The sequence below is a fragment of the Calidris pugnax genome, unplaced genomic scaffold (genome assembly GCF_001431845.1).
Source record: "Calidris pugnax isolate Ruff unplaced genomic scaffold, ASM143184v1 scaffold272, whole genome shotgun sequence".
NCBI classification, from domain to species: Eukaryota; Metazoa; Chordata; class Aves; order Charadriiformes; family Scolopacidae; genus Calidris; species Calidris pugnax.
In genome coordinates, this window is record NW_015091016.1 from 4,684 (window position 1) to 21,573 (window position 16,890).

Genomic DNA, 16,890 nt, shown 5'->3' on the forward strand with positions numbered 1-16,890 from the left:
GCCGCCTACCGCTACACCCAGGAGGGCACCCGGGGCAGCGTGAGTGGGGCTGGGGGGGGTGGACAGGGAGGATCCCAGGGTGGGGTAGGGGGGTGGGTCCTGGGGGGTCCCATCCTCTCACGTGTCCCCCCGTGTGTCCCCAGGCCTGTGGGGACGACGCTGGTGGCTACCGGGCGGTGGAGGAGGCCATGGGGGTCATCGGCTTCTCCCCGGAGGAGATGGGCTCCGTGCGCCGCATCCTGGCCACCATCCTGCACCTGGTGAGAGCCCTGCCAGTACGGACCCCCCCACACCAGTATGGGGCCACCCCCACACCAGTATGGACCCCCTACACACCAGTATGGCCACACGCACCAGTACACACCAGTATGGCCCCCCACCCCACCAGTACAACCCCAGGAAGACCAGTACGGTCCCTCACACGAGTATGGTCCTGAGCAGACCAGCGTGGGCACCCCCAACCAGTATGGCCCCACCCCACCAGTACAACCCCCTGCACACCAGTAAGGGCCCAGTATGGACCACCCCCCTCACCAGTTTGGGCCCAATGCAAACCAGTATAGCCCAGTACAAAGCAGCATGAAGCAGAATAGCCCATCTCAGCTGTATACGAACCAGTACAGTCCAGTGCAAACCAGTATGGCCCAGCATAGCCCAATCTAACCAGTATAGCCCATTATAGCCCAGTGCAAACCAGTATGGCCCAGTACAGCTCAATACAGCCCAGTGCAAACCAGTATGGCCCAGCACAGCCCAGTATAGCCTGATTCCAACCAGTATAGCCCAATATAGCCCAGTGCAAACCAGTATGGCCCAGCACAGCCCAGTATAGCCTGATTTTACCAGTATAGCCCAATATAGCCCAGTGCAAACCAGTATGGCCCAGTAGAGCCCAACACAGCCCAGCGCAAACCAGTACAGCCCAATATAGCCCAGTGCAAACCAGTATGGCCCAGTACAGCCCAACACAGCCCAGTGCAAACCAGTACAGCCCAATAAAAACCAGTGCAGCCCTGTATGGCCCACCCAGGGGTGCGGGAGGCTTCGGTGCCGGGACACCCCCTTTCTTGGGGGGGCTCCTGGCTGTCCCCCCCACCAGTGTGTCACGCCGGGTTGTCCCCTCCAAGGGCAACATCAAGTTCTCAGCGGAGGGCGAGGCGGCGGCGGCGGAGGACACGGCGGTGGTGGAGGACACGGCGCAGCTCTCGGCGCTGGCCGAGCTGACGGCCACGGCCCCGGACGACCTGCGGCGGGCCCTCCTGAGCCGCACCGTGGCGGCCGGCGGCGGCGAGCTCATCGAGAAGGGCCACAGCCCCAAGGAGGCTGCCTACGCCCGGGACGCCTGCGCCAAGGTAGGGAAGGGGACACGGGGTGATGGGGCACCTCTGCTCCGAGGACAGGCTGAGGGAGCTGGGGTTGTTCAGCCTGGAGAAGAGGAGGCTCCAGGGAGACCTAATAGCAGCCTCCCAGTACCTGAAGGGAGCCTACAGGAAGGCTGGGGAGAGCCTGTTTAGAAAGGCCTGCAGTGACAGGACGAGGGGCAATGGCTTCAAGCTGGAGGGGAACAGATTTAGACTGGAGATGAGGAGAGGGTTCTTCACTGGGAGGGTGGTGGAGCACTGGAACAGGTTGCCCAGGGAGGTGGTTGAGGCCCCATCCCTGGAGATATTCAAGGAGAGGCTCGACGAGGCCCTGGGCAACCTGGTCTAGTTGGGGGTGTCCCTGCTGACTGCGGGGGGGTCGGACTAGATGACCTTTGGAGGTCCCTTCTGGCCTGGGCAATTCTATGATTTTATGATTCTATGGGTTCCTTCACCCAACCCCATCGGGTGCCCACCTTCTCCTTGGTGTCTCCTCAAGGCCATCTACGAGCGGCTCTTCTGCTGGATCGTGGGGCGCATCAACGCCGGCATCGCTGCCCGCGGCTACGACGCCCGCCTGCACGGCAAGAGCACCGTCATCGGCGTCCTCGACATCTACGGCTTCGAGATCTTCGACACCAACAGGTGACCTGGCCCCAAAGCTGGGGGACACACGTGTGGAGGGGCCCAGCAGGACCTGGGAGGGACATGGGGATGGGAACGATGTGTGGAAGGGACAGGGGGACATTTGGGAGGGACACCTGGAAGGGACAGGGGTTGGGGGGATGCATGAGGGGAATGGAGGCCTAGGAGGGACACGTGGAGGTGACAGGGCCCAGGAGAGACATGTGGAGGGATGGGACCCAGGAGGGACACATGGAGGGGACAGGACCCAGGAGGGACACGTGGAGGTGACAGAGCCCAGGAGAGACATGTGGAGGGATGGGACCCAGGAGGGACACATGGAGGGGACAGGACCTGGGAAGGACACAGGGAGGTGACAGGATCCAAGAGGGACATGTAGCAGGAGGCAGATGCTCAAGGGACATACGGGGGGCTTCAGAGGGACATGTGAAGGAGATGGGACTCAGGAGGGACAGGACCATTGGGTACCCATAGAGGGATGGGACCAGGAGGTCCCCAGCAGGGCCAAGCAGCTCGGGGTTGCGTGTGGCAGGACAGGGTGGGCAGGGGACATGGTGTGGGACCGGGTGACAATGGCCAGGCTGACCTTCTGTCCACAGCTTCGAGCAGTTCTGCATCAACTACTGCAATGAGAAGCTGCAGCAGCTCTTCATCGAGCTCATCCTGCGGCAAGAGCAGGCCGAGTACCAGCGGGAGGGCATCGCCTGGCAGAACGTGAGGGGCATGGGGACGTGGGGGGACATGTGGGGGACATGAGGGAATCACCTGGCAGAACGTGAGGGGCATGGGGACGTGGGGGCATCGCCTGGCCGAGCGTGAGGGGCATGGGGACATGGGGGGATGTATGGGGGACATGATGGAATCACCTGGCAGAGTGTGGGGGGCATGGGAACATGGAGGGGGACAGGGAGGCATCACCTGGTAGAGCATGAGGGACATGTTGGGGACATGGGGGCATCTCCTGGCAGATCTTGGGGGGCTTAAGGGGACATGGAGATGGGAGGTTCATGGAGAGGACATGGGGACATGGCCTGGCAGAGCGTGGTGGGGACACAGGGAATGTAGTGAGGACGTGGATGCCATCACCTGGAGAGATTTGGGGTGCCGAGGGGGATCAATTCGGGGTGCCCACCCCCTTGCTTCCCCCCCCCAACCCCAGATCGAGTACTTCAGCAACGAGCCCATCGTGGAGCTGGTGGAGCAGCCGCACCGGGGCATCCTGGCGCTGCTGGACGAGGCCTGCCTGGCCGTGGGGACCGTCACCGACTCCCTCTTCCTCGCCTCCATGGACACCCGCCTGCGCCACCACCCCCACTACACCAGCCGCAAGGTGCTTCTGGGGGGGATCCAGGGGGGTCAGGGAGTCCACAGGTGGGGGGGACTGACCTCTCTCTGCTCCACAGCTCTGTCCCACAGACAAGACCATGGAGTTTGACCGGGACTTCCGCATCAAGCACTACGCTGGAGATGTCACGTGAGGGAGACATTGAGGGGACGTGGAAGGGGGGGGCATGGTGTCATCAGGTGGGCATGGGGTTGTGAGGCACCATGAGGGACCTTGGGAGAGCATGGGGGCCACGGGGGGTCACTTGGGACCATGGTGCTATACGGCTCTTAGGGGTCTATGGTTGACCATCAGGCCTTGGAGATCCAGGGGGGCAAAGTGGGAGCATGAAGGGGGGTCTTGAGAGACAATGGGAGGTGGTTTGGGGTCACGGGGGACCATCAGGCTGTGGGGATCATGGGGTACCATGAGGGACTAGAAGGGGTGTCCATTGGGCATCTGGGTGGCCATCAGGGACTATGGACATCATGAGCGGCCATGGAGAACCATGAGGAACCATGGTGGGCCTTGAGGCCATAAGGGACTTTGGGAAGGCATGAGGGACCACGGGGGGCTACTTGGAACCATGGAGGGTCATGGGGCCATAGGGGCCCTTTGGGGGACTATGGGTAGCCTTGGTTGACCATGGGGCTTTGAGGACCCATGGAAGATTGCATGGAGCCATTTAGGACCATGGGAGGCCATTTGGGGGACCAATGGGGCCCATGGGGTCTGGGAGGTCCCCAGAGGCCACGTGCAGCAGGACAGGCTGTGTAGGACATGCTGTGCCCTGGGGACAGTGGGGACAGGGTCGGGGGACTCTGTGTCCATGAGCACTGAACCCCACCGTCCCCTGGCCTCCATGGATGCCCCCTGGGCCACCCCTAGGGCCACCCCCAGGGCCACATCTCATCTCTGCATGGAGTTTGAGGCCCCTGGCAGCCCCTGTCCCACCCCAGGGAGGAAGAGCTGGGTCCTTCAAGTTGCACCTCCCCTCAAGACACCCCAAGGTGGCTGAGGAGCCCCCCAACACGGTGTCCCCGTCCCTCAGGTACTCGGTGGAGGGTTTCCTGGACAAGAACAAGGACACGCTCTTCCAGGACTTCAAACGGCTCTTCTACAACAGGTTGGGGACACACGGGACACAGCTGGGGGGGTGGTGGCACAGCTGTGGGGCAGGAGGGGGGCAGCTGGTGCAGCCAGCCCCACACCAATACTGTCCCCAGCGCGGACCCTGTGCTACGTGCCATGTGGCCTGACGGCGAGCAGAGCATCACCGAGGTCACCAAGCGCCCGCTGACCACCGGCACCCTCTTCAAGAACTCCATCGTGGCCCTGGTGGAGAACCTCGCCTCCAAGGTAGGGGACTGGGGACAGCCAGATGTGTCCCCAGTGCCAGCCTGGCATGTCCCCATGGCAACTGGGCACGTCCCCAACCCATCTTGGTGTGTTCCCATGGGAGCTGGGCATCCTCAAGCCACATGGGCATGTTCCTGAGCCAGCCTGGCATGTCCTCAAGCCAGTCAAGCTTGTCCCCAAGCCAGCTGAGCCTGTCCCCAAGCCAGCCAAGATGTCCTCGAGTCAGCCTGGCATGTCCCCAAGCCAGCCAAGGGCTCCCTGTGCCAGCCTGGCATGTCCTTGTGCCAGCCTGCCATGTCCCCAAGCAAGCCAAGATGTCCTTGAGTGAGTCAAGATGTCCCTTTGCCAGCCAGGGACAGTCAAGATGTCCCCCAAGCCACCATAGATGTCTCCAAGCCAGCCTGGTGTGTCCCCAATCGAGCTAAGATGTCCCTGTGCTAGCCTGGCATGTCCCCAAGCCACCATAGATGTCTCCAAGCCAGCCTGGCATGTCCCCAAGCGACCCAAGATGTCCCTGTGCTAGCCTGGCATGTCCCCAAGCCACAGAGCCCTTCTCCCATGGGAGCTGGGCATCCTCAAGCCACATGGGCATGTTCCTGAGCCAGCCTGGCATGTCCTCAAGCCAGTCAAGCTTGTCCCCAAGCCAGCTGAGCCTGTCCCCAAGCCAGCCAAGATGTCCTCGAGTCAGCCTGGCATGTCCCCAAGCCAGCCAAGGGCTCCCTGTGCCAGCCTGGCATGTCCTTGTGCCAGCCTGCCATGTCCCCAAGCAAGCCAAGATGTCCTTGAGTGAGTCAAGATGTCCCTTTGCCAGCCAGGGACAGTCAAGATGTCCCCCAAGCCACCATAGATGTCTCCAAGCCAGCCTGGTGTGTCCCCAATCGAGCTAAGATGTCCCTGTGCTAGCCTGGCATGTCCCCAAGCCACCATAGATGTCTCCAAGCCAGCCTGGCATGTCCCCAAGCGAGCCAAGATGTCCCTGTGCTTGCCTGGCATGTCCCCAAGCCACAGAGCCCTTCTGTCCCCATCCCACCCTGCTTGCCCAGAGCCCCCCATCCCAGAACATCTGTAGTCTTGGTCCAACTGATGATCGTGATCCCCAAGTCAGTCAACATGTTCCAGTGCCAGCCAGGCATGTCCCCAAGCCAGCTGAGCCTGTCCCCAAGCCAGTTAAGATGTCCTCAAGTCAGCCTGGCATGTCCCCAAGCTCCCTGTGCCAGCCTGGCATGTCCTTGTGCCAGCCTGCCATGTCCCCAAGCAAGCCAAGATGTCCTTGAGTGAGTCAAGATGTCCCTTTGCCAGCCAGGGACAGTCAAGATGTCCCCCAAGCCACCATAGATGTCTCCAAGCCAGCCTGGTGTGTCCCCAATCGAGCTAAGATGTCCCTGTGCTAGCCTGGCATGTCCCCAAGCCACCATAGATGTCTCCAAGCCAGCCTGGCATGTCCCCAAGCGACCCAAGATGTCCCTGTGCTAGCCTGGCATGTCCCCAAGCCACAGAGCCCTTCTGTCCCCATCCCACCCTGCTTGCCCAGAGCCCCCCATCCCAGAACATCTGTAGTCTTGGTCCAACTGATGATCGTGGTGGCATGTGGTGCCACCATGATGCCACCCCCTCCGTGTCCCCACAGGAGCCCTACTACGTGCGCTGCATCAAACCCAACGACCAGAAGTCACCCACCCTCTTCGACGAGGAGCGTTGCCGTCACCAGGTCTCCTACCTGGGGCTGCTGGAGAACGTCCGCGTGCGTCGCGCCGGCTTCGCCTACCGCCAGCCCTACGACCGCTTCCTCCAGCGGTACGGCCCATGTCCTCCCCCCTGGCTCCCCACATCTTCCCCCTGCACCCCCTCATCCGCCCCCCATCTGCCCCCCAACCAGGTACAAGATGACCTGCGAGTACACCTGGCCCAACCACCTGATGGCCACCGACCGGGAGGCCACGCAAGCCCTCCTGGAACAGCACGGCTTCCAGGACGACGTGGCTTATGGCCACACCAAGGTCTTCATCCGCACGCCCCGTACCCTCTTCTCCCTCGAGCAGGAGCGGGCGCAGCTCATCCCCATCATCGTCCTGCTGCTGCAGAAGGTGGGCATGTGTGGCATGAGTTGGCTGGGTCTCAGCTCCGCCAGGGTGACATGGGAAGGGGACACACACACACCTCAATGCCCAGATAGCCCCAGGGCCAGCGGGCATGGGGAGCTGCTGGTGCTAGGGGGCTTGATGTGGGGCAGGGTGGGGTATGGGATGGTGCAGAGCACAGGTTTGGTGTGGGGCACGGTGTAGGGTGTGCTGTGGGGCAGGGCATGGGGCACAGAGCATGGCATGGGGTGTGACATGGGGCATGCTGTGGGGCAGGGCATGGGGAAAAGCATGGGGCATAGTATAGGGCACAGTGTGGAGCTGGGCATGGAGCATGGCATAGGGCAGGCTGTGGGGCTGGGCATGGGATGGGACATGGGGCAGGACTGGGACATGGGACATGACATGGGGTGTGATGTGGGGCAGGGCATGGGGCATGCTGTGGGGCATGGTGTGGGCTGTGATGTGGGGCAGGGCATGCTGTGGAGCATGGTATAGGGTGGGACATGGGGCAGGGCTGTGACATAGGACATGACATAGGCTGTGATGTGGGGCAGGGCATGCTGTGGAGCATGGTATAGGGTGGGACATGGGGCAGGGCTGTGACATAGGACATGACATAGGCTGTGATGTGGGGCAGGGCATGCTGTGGGGCATGGCATGGGGTGTGATGTGGGGCACGGTATGGGCTGTGATGTGGGGCAGGGTGTGCTGTGGGGCACGGTATGGGCTGTGACGTGGGGCAGGGCATGCTGTGGGGTGGGATGTGGGGCAGGAGGAGGATCATGGGCTGCCGGGGGGAGTTTTGGGGTGGTTCCGAGCAGCATTTTCGGAGGCGGGGGGGACACCCCAGAGCTGCGATGCCCCAGACCTCATTCCGGGGGAGATGGGGATCCGTGGGGCAGTGCCCGCCCTGACCCCCCGGTTGTGGGGCAGGCTTGGCGCGGCGCCCTGGCCCGTCGGCGCTGCCGTTACCTGCGTGCTGCCTACACCATCATGGCGTACTACAAGCGGCACAAGGTGAAGGAGTACCTGCGGGACCTGCTGCGCCGCTTCCAGCACGTCCGATCCCTCCCCGACTACGGCAAGAGCGTGGTCTGGCCCCAGCCCCCCGCCGTGCTCACCCGCTTCCAGGAGGGCAGCCAGCGCCTCTTCCGCAGGTACCGGGCCCGATCCCACCACGGGGCGTGGGATGGGGATGGGGAGGTGGGATGTGGGATGTGGAGTGGGGATATGGGATGAGGATGGGGAGGTGGGACAGTGATGAGGGATGGGGACGTGGGATAAGGATGTGGGATGGAGATGGGGAGGTGGGACAGGGATGGGGTCGTGGGGTGGGGATATGGGATGGAAATGGGGATGTTGGATGGGGATGTGGGATAAAGGTGTGGGATGGAAATGGGGACATGGGACAGGGATGTGGACGTGGGACAGGGATGGGGATGTGGGATGGGGACATGAGGTGGGAATATGGGATAAGGGTGTGGGATGAAGATGGGGGACGTGGGACGGGGATGTAGGACAGGGATGGGGACCTGGGGTGGGGATATGGGATAAGGGTGTGGAATGGAGGTGGGGACATGGGACAGGGATGGGGATATGGAATAAGGATGTGGGATGGAGATGGGGACGTGGGACAGGGATGGGGACATGGGGCAGGGATGGGGACTTGGGGTGGGGATATGGGATAAGGATGTGGGACAGGGATGGGAATGTGGGACAGGGATGTGGATGTGGGACGGGAATGGGGACATGAGATGGGGACACAGATGTGAGATGGGGATGGGGACATGGATGTGGGACAGGGATGGGGACATGGGATGGGGATGTGGGACAGGGATGTGGATGTGGGACGGGAATGGGGACATGAGATGGGGACACAGATGTGAGATGGGGATGGGGACATGGATGTGGGACAGGGATGGGGACATGGGATAGGGATGGGGACATGGGACAAGAATGGGGATTTGGGACAGGAATGAGGATGTGGGACAGGGATGGGAATGTGGGACAGGGATGTGGATGAGGGACGGGAATGGGGACATGAGATGGGGACACAGATGTGAGATGGGGATGGGGACATGGATGTGGGACAGGGATGGGAATGTGGGACAGGGATGTGGATGAGGGACGGGAATGGGGACATGAGATGGGGACACAGATGTGAGATGGGGATGGGGACATGGATGTGGGACAGGGATGGGAATGTGGGACAGGGATGTGGATGAGGGACGGGAATGGGGACATGAGATGGGGACACAGATGTGAGATGGGGATGGGGACATGGATGTGGGACAGGGATGGGAATGTGGGACAGGGATGTGGATGAGGGACGGGAATGGGGACATGAGATGGGGACACAGATGTGAGATGGGGATGGGGACATGGATGTGGGACAGGGATGGGAATGTGGGACAGGGATGTGGATGAGGGACGGGAATGGGGACATGAGATGGGGACACAGATGTGAGATGGGGATGGGGACATGGATGTGGGACAGGGATGGGAATGTGGGACAGGGATGTGGATGAGGGACGGGAATGGGGACATGAGATGGGGACACAGATGTGAGATGGGGATGGGGACATGGATGTGGGACAGGGATGGGAATGTGGGACAGGGATGTGGATGAGGGACGGGAATGGGGACATGAGATGGGGACACAGATGTGAGATGGGGATGGGGACATGGATGTGGGACAGGGATGGGAATGTGGGACAGGGATGTGGATGAGGGACGGGAATGGGGACATGAGATGGGGACACAGATGTGAGATGGGGATGGGGACATGGATGTGGGACAGGGATGGGAATGTGGGACAGGGATGTGGATGAGGGACGGGAATGGGGACATGAGATGGGGACACAGATGTGAGATGGGGATGGGGACATGGATGTGGGACAGGGATGGGAATGTGGGACAGGGATGTGGATGAGGGACGGGAATGGGGACATGAGATGGGGACACAGATGTGAGATGGGGATGGGGACATGGATGTGGGACAGGGATGGGAATGTGGGACAGGGATGTGGATGAGGGACGGGAATGGGGACATGAGATGGGGACACAGATGTGAGATGGGGATGGGGACATGGATGTGGGACAGGGATGGGAATGTGGGACAGGGATGTGGATGAGGGACGGGAATGGGGACATGAGATGGGGACACAGATGTGAGATGGGGATGGGGACATGGATGTGGGACAGGGATGGGAATGTGGGACAGGGATGTGGATGAGGGACGGGAATGGGGACATGAGATGGGGACACAGATGTGAGATGGGGATGGGGACATGGATGTGGGACAGGGATGGGAATGTGGGACAGGGATGTGGATGAGGGACGGGAATGGGGACATGAGATGGGGACACAGATGTGAGATGGGGATGGGGACATGGATGTGGGACAGGGATGGGAATGTGGGACAGGGATGTGGATGAGGGACGGGAATGGGGACATGAGATGGGGACACAGATGTGAGATGGGGATGGGGACATGGATGTGGGACAGGGATGGGAATGTGGGACAGGGATGTGGATGAGGGACGGGAATGGGGACATGAGATGGGGACACAGATGTGAGATGGGGATGGGGACATGGATGTGGGACAGGGATGGGAATGTGGGACAGGGATGTGGATGAGGGACGGGAATGGGGACATGAGATGGGGACACAGATGTGAGATGGGGATGGGGACATGGATGTGGGACAGGGATGGGAATGTGGGACAGGGATGTGGATGAGGGACGGGAATGGGGACATGAGATGGGGACACAGATGTGAGATGGGGATGGGGACATGGATGTGGGACAGGGATGGGAATGTGGGACAGGGATGTGGATGAGGGACGGGAATGGGGACATGAGATGGGGACACAGATGTGAGATGGGGATGGGGACATGGATGTGGGACAGGGATGGGAATGTGGGACAGGGATGTGGATGAGGGACGGGAATGGGGACATGAGATGGGGACACAGATGTGAGATGGGGATGGGGACATGGATGTGGGACAGGGATGGGAATGTGGGACAGGGATGTGGATGAGGGACGGGAATGGGGACATGAGATGGGGACACAGATGTGAGATGGGGATGGGGACATGGATGTGGGACAGGGATGGGAATGTGGGACAGGGATGTGGATGAGGGACGGGAATGGGGACATGAGATGGGGACACAGATGTGAGATGGGGATGGGGACATGGATGTGGGACAGGGATGGGAATGTGGGACAGGGATGTGGATGAGGGACGGGAATGGGGACATGAGATGGGGACACAGATGTGAGATGGGGATGGGGACATGGATGTGGGACAGGGATGGGAATGTGGGACAGGGATGTGGATGAGGGACGGGAATGGGGACATGAGATGGGGACACAGATGTGAGATGGGGATGGGGACATGGATGTGGGACAGGGATGGGAATGTGGGACAGGGATGTGGATGAGGGACGGGAATGGGGACATGAGATGGGGACACAGATGTGAGATGGGGATGGGGACATGGATGTGGGACAGGGATGGGAATGTGGGACAGGGATGTGGATGAGGGACGGGAATGGGGACATGAGATGGGGACACAGATGTGAGATGGGGATGGGGACATGGATGTGGGACAGGGATGGGAATGTGGGACAGGGATGTGGATGAGGGACGGGAATGGGGACATGAGATGGGGACACAGATGTGAGATGGGGATGGGGACATGGATGTGGGACAGGGATGGGAATGTGGGACAGGGATGTGGATGAGGGACGGGAATGGGGACATGAGATGGGGACACAGATGTGAGATGGGGATGGGGACATGGATGTGGGACAGGGATGGGAATGTGGGACAGGGATGTGGATGAGGGACGGGAATGGGGACATGAGATGGGGACACAGATGTGAGATGGGGATGGGGACATGGATGTGGGACAGGGATGGGAATGTGGGACAGGGATGTGGATGAGGGACGGGAATGGGGACATGAGATGGGGACACAGATGTGAGATGGGGATGGGGACATGGATGTGGGACAGGGATGGGAATGTGGGACAGGGATGTGGATGAGGGACGGGAATGGGGACATGAGATGGGGACACAGATGTGAGATGGGGATGGGGACATGGATGTGGGACAGGGATGGGAATGTGGGACAGGGATGTGGATGAGGGACGGGAATGGGGACATGAGATGGGGACACAGATGTGAGATGGGGATGGGGACATGGATGTGGGACAGGGATGGGAATGTGGGACAGGGATGTGGATGAGGGACGGGAATGGGGACATGAGATGGGGACACAGATGTGAGATGGGGATGGGGACATGGATGTGGGACAGGGATGGGAATGTGGGACAGGGATGTGGATGAGGGACGGGAATGGGGACATGAGATGGGGACACAGATGTGAGATGGGGATGGGGACATGGATGTGGGACAGGGATGGGAATGTGGGACAGGGATGTGGATGAGGGACGGGAATGGGGACATGAGATGGGGACACAGATGTGAGATGGGGATGGGGACATGGATGTGGGACAGGGATGGGAATGTGGGACAGGGATGTGGATGAGGGACGGGAATGGGGACATGAGATGGGGACACAGATGTGAGATGGGGATGGGGACATGGATGTGGGACAGGGATGGGAATGTGGGACAGGGATGTGGATGAGGGACGGGAATGGGGACATGAGATGGGGACACAGATGTGAGATGGGGATGGGGACATGGATGTGGGACAGGGATGGGAATGTGGGACAGGGATGTGGATGAGGGACGGGAATGGGGACATGAGATGGGGACACAGATGTGAGATGGGGATGGGGACATGGATGTGGGACAGGGATGGGAATGTGGGACAGGGATGTGGATGAGGGACGGGAATGGGGACATGAGATGGGGACACAGATGTGAGATGGGGATGGGGACATGGATGTGGGACAGGGATGGGAATGTGGGACAGGGATGTGGATGAGGGACGGGAATGGGGACATGAGATGGGGACACAGATGTGAGATGGGGATGGGGACATGGATGTGGGACAGGGATGGGAATGTGGGACAGGGATGTGGATGAGGGACGGGAATGGGGACATGAGATGGGGACACAGATGTGAGATGGGGATGGGGACATGGATGTGGGACAGGGATGGGAATGTGGGACAGGGATGTGGATGAGGGACGGGAATGGGGACATGAGATGGGGACACAGATGTGAGATGGGGATGGGGACATGGATGTGGGACAGGGATGGGAATGTGGGACAGGGATGTGGATGAGGGACGGGAATGGGGACATGAGATGGGGACACAGATGTGAGATGGGGATGGGGACATGGATGTGGGACAGGGATGGGAATGTGGGACAGGGATGTGGATGAGGGACGGGAATGGGGACATGAGATGGGGACACAGATGTGAGATGGGGATGGGGACATGGATGTGGGACAGGGATGGGAATGTGGGACAGGGATGTGGATGAGGGACGGGAATGGGGACATGAGATGGGGACACAGATGTGAGATGGGGATGGGGACATGGATGTGGGACAGGGATGGGAATGTGGGACAGGGATGTGGATGAGGGACGGGAATGGGGACATGAGATGGGGACACAGATGTGAGATGGGGATGGGGACATGGATGTGGGACAGGGATGGGAATGTGGGACAGGGATGTGGATGAGGGACGGGAATGGGGACATGAGATGGGGACACAGATGTGAGATGGGGATGGGGACATGGATGTGGGACAGGGATGGGAATGTGGGACAGGGATGTGGATGAGGGACGGGAATGGGGACATGAGATGGGGACACAGATGTGAGATGGGGATGGGGACATGGATGTGGGACAGGGATGGGGACATGGGACAGGGATGGGGACATGGGACAAGAATGGGGATTTGGGACAGGAATGAGGATGTGGGACAGGGATGGGGATATGGCGTAGGTACATTGATGTGGGATGGGGATGGAGATGTGGGACAGGGATGGGGACATGGGATGGGGATGTGGGACAGGGATGTGGATGTGGGACAGGGATGGGGACATGGCGTAGGTACATTGATGTGGGATGGGGATGGAGATGTGGGACAGGGATGGGGACATGGGATGGGGATGTGACATGGGGACAGGGACAGGAATGGGGACATGGGATGACGACATGGGCACAGGACAGGGATGTGGAACAGGGACATGGGTTGGGGATTGTGGGACAGTGAGGCATGGGAGGGGGGTGTGGGATGGTGACATGAGGTCACCCTGTGTGTGTCCCCCCGCTGCAGGTGGCGAGCGCGGCAAATCGTCAAGAACATCCCCCCCTCGGAGATGGGGCAGATCCGGGCCAAGGTGGCTGCCATGGAGGCGCTGGGGGGGCTGCGGAAGGACTGGGGCTGCCAGCGCAGCTGGACACGGGATTATCTCTCCTCGGTAAGGGCTGGTGGCAGGTTTGGGATGTCCTGGGGTGTCACCACCACCCCCCCCCCCCCCTTCCCCCCCAAGGATGTCACCCCATCCCACCCAACGCCGTGTCTCCCCCACAGCCCAGCGAGAACCCGGGGCTGGCCCTGCCCTTCGCCCGCCGCCTCCAGACCCTCAAGGACAAGGTGCATTTCAGCTCCGTCCTCTTCTCCTGCCACGTCCGCAAGGTGAGGGGGGAGGTCCTGCCCGGCCACCACGTCTGTGTCACACACAGCCCTCCTCCAACGTGTCCCCTCACCTGTCCCTGTCCCTTCCCCTGTCCCTGTCCCCACAGATCAACCGCTTCGGTAAGAGTCGGGACCGGGCCATCCTGGTGACGGACCACCACGTCTACAAGCTGGACCCCCAGAAGCAGTACCGGGTGATGCGGGCGCTGCCCCTCAGCACCGTGAGTGTCCCCAGCCCCACCGGTGTCCCCAGAGCATGGGAGGGCCAAGGCCACCCCCTACACCCTCTCCTGGGTCAGGAGGACCCAGCTGTCCTGATCGCCCTGCTCCCACCTGGAGGTTGGAGACCCCCTCCGTGGTCCTCATGACCATCCGTGTTGGCAGGGTGAAGTCCCCTGGGACAGAGGTGTGATTCTGTCCCCACCACGCTGTCCTCACCATGCTGGCCATGCCACACTGTCCCCACCACGCTGTCCCCACCACACTGGCAGTGCCATGACATCCCCACCATGCTGTCCTCACCACACTGTTCCCACCACACTGGCCATACCACGTTGTCCCCACCATGCTGGCCATGCTGTGCTGTCCCCACCACGCTGTCCCCACCTCACTGACCATGGTCCCTTGGCCACGGTGCCTTGGCCACACCACTCTGGCCTCCCCAGACAGAGCCATGGCCATGGGGGTGACACCCAGACGTCCCCACAGGTGACAGGGCTGAGCGTGACGAGCTGCCAGGCGCAGCTGGTGGTCTTCCACACCCAGAACCAGGAGGACCTGGCCGTGTGCCTGCACAAGACGCAGCCAGCGGGGGACAACCGGGTGGGCGAGCTGGTGGGCGTCCTCCTGGACCACTGCCGAGCGTGAGTTTTGGGGGGAAACGGAAGGTTTGAGGGGGGGCTGAGGATTTTGGTGTGATTGGGTCCCAGCACCCTGAGAACCACCTCCCGTTGATGGTGGGATGTTGTAGGACCAAGCGGGAGCTGCAGATCCGTGTCTCCGACTGTATCCAGCTGAGCCTCCGCGGGCGCCGGCGACTGCTGACGGTGGAGACGCGACCGGATGCGACCACCCCCGATTTCGGCAAGAGCCGCGATGGCTTCGTGCTTTACTGGCCCGGGAGATGAGGAGTTGGGGGGCCACCACCCCTCACCCCCCTTGGCTGCATTCTGCCCACCCCACTGACCTCTGCTCAGGACCCCCCACCCCTGTGACCCCCAACCCAGTGTCCCCCCTCAGGGATGATGCTGAAAACTCTGTGAGCACTGGGAATAAAGAGCTGGATGGGACCCCAAGCACAGCCAGGACCTTCAGGTTCTCCAGCAGCCCCTCAGCATGGGGCTGGGGTCCCCCAAAAACTGTCCCACAGCCTGGTTCCCCCAGCAGTGGGGCTGGCATGGGAGCATGGATGGAGGTGGGGTGGGAATGGGGTGGTGGAGGAGGGAGGGAGGGAGGGATGGATGTGGTGGGTGGAAGCGGGATGGATGGGTGGGTGGAAGCGGGATGGATGGGTGGATGGAAGCGGGATGGATAGGTTGATGGAAGCGGGATGGATGGATTGATGGAAGTGGGATGGATGGATGGATGGATGGATGGATGGAAGTGGGATGGATGGATGGATGGAAGTGGGATGGGATCTGTGGGGTGGGATGGGGGGAGATGGATGGGAAGGGCTGGGATGGGGCCTATGGCCCTGGTGTCCCCAGACACCGATGTCCCTGACACCCAGTCTCCCCATGTCCCCAACCTTGGTGTCCCCGTGCCCTAGGGAGAGATGAATCCAATGGATGGACAGATGGATGGGTGGGAAAATGGGGGTTTTTCACAGGTGGCAGAAGGTGGCTGCTGTCCCACTGGGATTTGGGAAGCCCCTAACGAGCCAAAGAGCTCGTCCTGTGCCAGAACTCGTCGAACAATTAAATTAATGAGTTATTATAGCAAAAAAAAACCCAATATTATTATTCTGAGGGTCCCTTCCGGCCTGCACCAGGCCCAGGCCTGAGTGGGCGCAGCCGTTGCCATGGGAACCGCTCGTCCTTTCCCCCTGCCCGCCCCGGGAGCGGGGCGTCGCCATAGCAACAGCGGTCTCCTCCTATCAGCGAGCTCCATCGCCATGGGAACAGCTGTCTCCTCCTATCAGCGAGCGCGGCGTCGCTATGGGAACAGCCTTCGCCCCGCCTTCGGGAGGCGGGCTGAGCGTCGCCATGGAAACCACGGGGGGGAGAGAAGGGGCGTCTCCATGGTAACGGCGCCGGAAGGGGCGGGGCGTCGGGAGGACTCGGTTTCCCGTGAGGCGCCGGGCGCGCTTCCGGCGGGCGGGCGGTGCCGGCGGGCGCAGGCCGGGATGGAGGCCGTGCCCCGCATGCCCATGATCTGGCTCGACCTCAAGGAGGCCGGGGAGTTCGCCTTCAACGCCGCCGTCAAGAAGGTGGGGGCGGGGGGTGGTGAGGGAGGCGGCTGGGGTCGCCCAGGGGCCCCCGGGGGAGGT

The 16,890-nt window shown here is 61.2% G+C and overlaps 2 protein-coding genes across 2 annotated transcripts in view; both read left to right on the forward strand.

The window, feature by feature from the left end:
- The window catches only part of MYO1G (myosin IG), a 19,681-nt gene extending 3,992 nt beyond the window's left edge, over window positions 1–15,689 (forward strand). Inside the window, exons 2-18 of the mRNA XM_014955728.1 lie at window positions 3–39; window positions 144–260; window positions 1,128–1,352; window positions 1,861–2,006; window positions 2,606–2,720; window positions 3,166–3,336; window positions 3,410–3,480; window positions 4,382–4,456; window positions 4,557–4,689; window positions 6,317–6,483; window positions 6,566–6,773; window positions 7,704–7,927; window positions 14,040–14,184; window positions 14,298–14,402; window positions 14,510–14,623; window positions 15,111–15,265; window positions 15,373–15,689. Of these exons, the coding sequence (XP_014811214.1) occupies window positions 3–39; window positions 144–260; window positions 1,128–1,352; window positions 1,861–2,006; window positions 2,606–2,720; window positions 3,166–3,336; window positions 3,410–3,480; window positions 4,382–4,456; window positions 4,557–4,689; window positions 6,317–6,483; window positions 6,566–6,773; window positions 7,704–7,927; window positions 14,040–14,184; window positions 14,298–14,402; window positions 14,510–14,623; window positions 15,111–15,265; window positions 15,373–15,529 (2,365 nt within the window). The 3' untranslated portion in view covers window positions 15,530–15,689. The remainder of the gene's footprint in view (window positions 1–2; window positions 40–143; window positions 261–1,127; window positions 1,353–1,860; window positions 2,007–2,605; window positions 2,721–3,165; window positions 3,337–3,409; window positions 3,481–4,381; window positions 4,457–4,556; window positions 4,690–6,316; window positions 6,484–6,565; window positions 6,774–7,703; window positions 7,928–14,039; window positions 14,185–14,297; window positions 14,403–14,509; window positions 14,624–15,110; window positions 15,266–15,372) is intronic.
- A 1,021-nt stretch (window positions 15,690–16,710) lies between these two features.
- Window positions 16,711–16,890, forward strand: part of PTPN23 (protein tyrosine phosphatase, non-receptor type 23) — a gene marked incomplete at its 3' end in the record, with an annotated part of 16,470 nt that continues 16,290 nt past the window's right edge. The window contains exon 1 of the mRNA XM_014955729.1: window positions 16,711–16,830. Coding sequence (XP_014811215.1) covers window positions 16,747–16,830 — 84 coding nt within the window. The remainder of the gene's footprint in view (window positions 16,831–16,890) is intronic.